Source organism: Mesoplodon mirus (genome assembly GCF_964341445.2).
Source record: "Mesoplodon mirus genome assembly, contig: HAP1_SCAFFOLD_2700, whole genome shotgun sequence".
Taxonomy (NCBI): Eukaryota; Metazoa; Chordata; class Mammalia; order Artiodactyla; family Ziphiidae; genus Mesoplodon; species Mesoplodon mirus.
Genome location: NW_028294189.1, coordinates 26,635 through 30,868, shown reverse-complemented (window position 1 = coordinate 30,868; position 4,234 = coordinate 26,635). Strand labels below are relative to the sequence as shown.

The 4,234-nt window shown below is 36.0% G+C and overlaps 1 protein-coding gene across 1 annotated transcript; it reads right to left on the bottom strand.

Moving 5' to 3' along the window:
• Window positions 1-570: 570 nt before the first annotated feature.
• Window positions 571-3,798, bottom strand: LOC309798307 (uncharacterized protein; the record flags this gene model as incomplete). Its single annotated transcript, XM_082646533.1, has 8 exons — window positions 571-600; window positions 659-728; window positions 786-904; window positions 1,234-1,319; window positions 1,391-1,468; window positions 1,662-1,806; window positions 2,785-3,130; window positions 3,722-3,798. Coding segments are annotated over 8 exons (951 nt in total), but the record flags the coding sequence as incomplete, so codon positions are not given.
• Between the last annotated feature and the right edge of the window lie 436 nt (window positions 3,799-4,234).

The following is a 4,234-nucleotide window of genomic DNA, read 5'->3' as shown; positions in this document are numbered from 1 at the left end:
TATACATATATACAAACTCCACAAGTATATATATAAATGGTATACCAAAAGGTTCAAAAGTTGATGGCAAAACGTTTAGGTTATACGAGTTGTTACGATAGAGTCGAGTATCTCTAATGTCTTCAATGATAAAACATATGGAATCATAATAATAAGCTGGTACTCTTAGTTTCCTTCTTCTTAGAACAGTTCCGTCGCGAAAAGAACTAACCCGTTTGCAAAAAAATTTTGCAAACTTTAATTTGTACAAAATAAGCTTCTCCGGCGACGCGTGATATAACGTCTGCATCGGGAAGCTGTATAGATTAAATATATGGAGAAGAGCAATAAAAAAGTAGTGGGTGGGCGAGCAAAATAAAGAGCTGAAAGGAAAATGAATCATGCTAAATAGAACGATAGCAAAATAAAGTCAAAGAACAACCGTCAATGTGGCAGAAACCTTTGAAACCATTTCATTGTCAGGAACAATTGTCTTATTCATATCTGTAGTTTTATCCTGAACAGAATATGTTAGCCTTGAAAATAAATCAGGAAGACAGCCTTTACAGAAACACTTGAAACTTAACCTACCAAAGCATTTTCTGCCAAAGCGAATCCAGCCTAAACTACAAATATATTGCGCAATGTTATTGCGGCAACTATAAAAGACAGCTCCTACCATGATTCCACCACTGCTACATGATTTAGTGGAAGAGAGATTACGCGAGGTACACGGCAATGATGGTTTACTTAAATAGAGCAGTGTGAATGCACCTTTTTTTACTAATTAAGATATATGCACTGACATATATGAAACCGGAGGCGCAAAAAGGTGATTATGATCTTTTCGTGCCTTCACTCGACTTTTTCTATGCTCTTCCAACACCTTCATTAACGATTCTGTGGAAGCACCAGAGGGTTGTTTCTGAAAAATTTTTCGTTTTAATTCTGGAAAGGTGTCCGACTAATAAGGAACATTTCCATAAACGGGTTAAAAGATTCGACATTAGAGATAATTCCACCGTTCTTCCAAGAACTCAAACACCGCGATCTCTTTTTTAACGAATAAATAACTGAGAAAAACTATGCTGTTTTTCATGCCAGGGTTATCAATGTTTCGCAAGAATTTACTAACCTAACTTATGTGTAATAGTCACTTTTAAATATACTTCTTGCTTAAGTTAAGACAATAAATACTCGTTTCAGAATTTTTGATTATCGAAGATACACTCTTCGTTAGGATCAAAGGTATACCTTTAAAACCTCTTGAATTGTCCTTATACTTAAATGAAGCGATCCCGTGGTTTCCGCAACAGAGTGCTCATCAAGTGTAGATGAAGCTAAAAAGAAAAAACAACTCTATACACATAAAAGGAACCCGAACTAAATCCAATTTTTCCATGTAAATTACCTTCAGGCAGGATCAGAGATATACCATGGAATTCTTTAGCAAGATCATGATGTCGAGATGTAGCTTTGGCTATTAAGGCTAAAAAACATATATGTATATATACACATATATGTATATATATGCATATATATATGTATATACACATGTATGTACGTGTGCATACGTATATATATATATATATATATATATATATATATATATATATATATATGTAAAAGAGTGAATATGCAGTGGATGGCTATAGAATTAATATGAAAATGCAGTAACACACAAATAGGAGTGCTCGTTTGTACGACTCCTGAAGATGAAAGAGAAGGGTTTGTCGGTTCGTTGGTAACATACGATGAATCCAGAATCCGCTTGGGAGTACTCCAACTATGACTCAAATTAAGCTGAAATTTGAACGCCTCAGGAAGCTTAAAACATACAGTAACAGTTCCAAGAAAGTTCTTAATCACTTTTTGCATGTCTAATAGCATGTGATCGTAGTCTTATTGGTAACATCACTCGTTATGTTTTCCTTGTTTACGATTTTAGTACTAACGGAAACCTGGAACAAGATATTCAATCGTTTAATAATGATAGAACGAAATACTTGTGATTATACCAACCGCGCCGTTGTTGCTTTCTGAAGGTGCTTCATTAGCAGCATTCAAGCATGTTCCGTCAGATTTCAGGCAACAATCACCATTATCCTGCAGTAATATAGTTGATGAAACGAATAACTGAGAAAGTTTTAAAAGACATACCGGCACTGGAAGGCCTTGGGAAAATCTAGCCTTATTTGTTTTTTCGCACGAAGAATGATTAATAATGGACTGGTGACTGCCTATGTTTAAGACATGAGAACGCTCCTCAGAGCTGTCCCAGGATAGCGAAGAGATATTCGATCCGTATTTTACCACTTTCATAAAGAATACTAAAACCATCAAGGATCAGCTGAATCTACCCCCAAATTCAAAGACTAGTGGTTGGAGGCGATTCCGATGGAGCAAGTATTGGTATTAGCAAATATGAGATATCGGGTGATGTAACATGTATAATAAAAAGTATAGTTCGATTAACTTGTCTGAGCCTAAGAAAGAGTCGCTATAGTTACTAGTCTTTAGCAAATTTTATTTATCGAAAGCACAAATTTAAGTACTAATAATAAAACCACTACTTTATTCTTCTATTATAAATACACTGTTCTTCGTCATATTTCACTTGCAGTGTTCAAATGTGTAGTTCGTTTGCGAATTTCTCTTATTTTGAATGAATTCTTTTCTTAACGATGTTATATTCTAAAATTTTACATTGTTCTTAAACGTGTTCCTTTCTTTTTGTTATGTAGATTTTTACAGGCTGTCTTCCATGGCGGTTCATAGTAGAATAATAATATAAAAAAGACAAACCACGTGCATCAAGAGGTTTTGAGCCCAAATAGAGCGATTATCTGTTGATAGCGAAATTGAGAGCCTCTCTGTCGATCGTTTCAATGATTTTGCTTGCGGCTCATCATCGACATTCTGCATTCTGCATAGACTTTTCGCTTTCGGTACATCGTAGAAGGACTTATCGTTCCGTGTTTTTAACATCGATGCATTCTCGTTGTTGCTAACTTCACTACGCCTTTGTGCTCTATCGGCACTGCGAGACTTTCGTTCTTGTTTCAGTTTTTTTCTTCTCTCTTTTTCAACCACGATTCCTCTACGTTCCTGAGATTTGTCAATGTCAACTGCTACTTCACCACATTCCTTTCTGTTTTCGCCCTAAAAATTGCTTCCATCATTATTCACACATGTGAGCAGCAATAAGCCTACAATTTTATTTGGACGGTTCATTTCGGGCATTGGAAGGGTAGTGGTTGAAGATGTTGTAAAACACATGCATAATAAGTGTAGTTTTCCACGCCTAGGGCCAGCCAACCCTCCCAACCATCCGAAATCGGCAGATTGGTGCCAGATTTATTGGGACAAGCCTCCTTCGATCTACAAAGAATAGCGACTCCATTTGAATGAATATGTGAGAAAACTCTAGCACAGCTATCAAAATTTTCCAGCAATATGTGTAGATCTGTAAATGGATACAAAGGTAAAAGCAGTGCACACGGCCAATTCAATTACCCATTTCTATTCCAGAAGAAAACAAACGCACACGTTCCATAAGCTTGAAACGTTTGGCGTTAAACAATCCTTAGAGATACGCCACGCATTCGAAATTCATTAATTTTTTACTTTTTTTTTCATTTACTAAAATTGACCCAATACATATTTGGTCCAGAAAATAATTCGTTATGACCTTTTAATATACGAGGTATAGTATTGATTGCCTAACAAATAAATCTTGTACGAATTCGCCTCCACTGAATGAATGGCGGCTTGGTCACGTCGAATTGCTGGGTCGACTCGTGACCACATGTATTGCATGGCACTTTTATCCACTGCGCTTTTCCGCGCACTCTAACTTACCTCAACTTTCCTTCCCACCGTTTCTCCACACGATTTGGTAAGTTTTTCCACTTTGTACGGTTTGTTATCTGAATTTTTGGCGTTGATATGCACACATCGCTGCTCAAGAAAACGAAAAATCTCACACTCTGCTAACCTTCATATTACGACGATCTGTTATTCCAACGTATTTAGTATATTTTAAGCTTTGTTAAAATTAAAAAGAGCTAATGAAGAAGTTTGCGATTATTCGGCACACATAGAAGAAAAAACATAACTAGCCTCGAAGAACAATTCTACTACCCTCTCTTGAACTTTTTTTTCGCTTTTTCTTTTTCGTAGTCTTCCTTAAAATATCATCGTTATTTGATTTATTTTTTCTAGTTATTCGTCGTAAAGTCGAAAAGAAAAGATG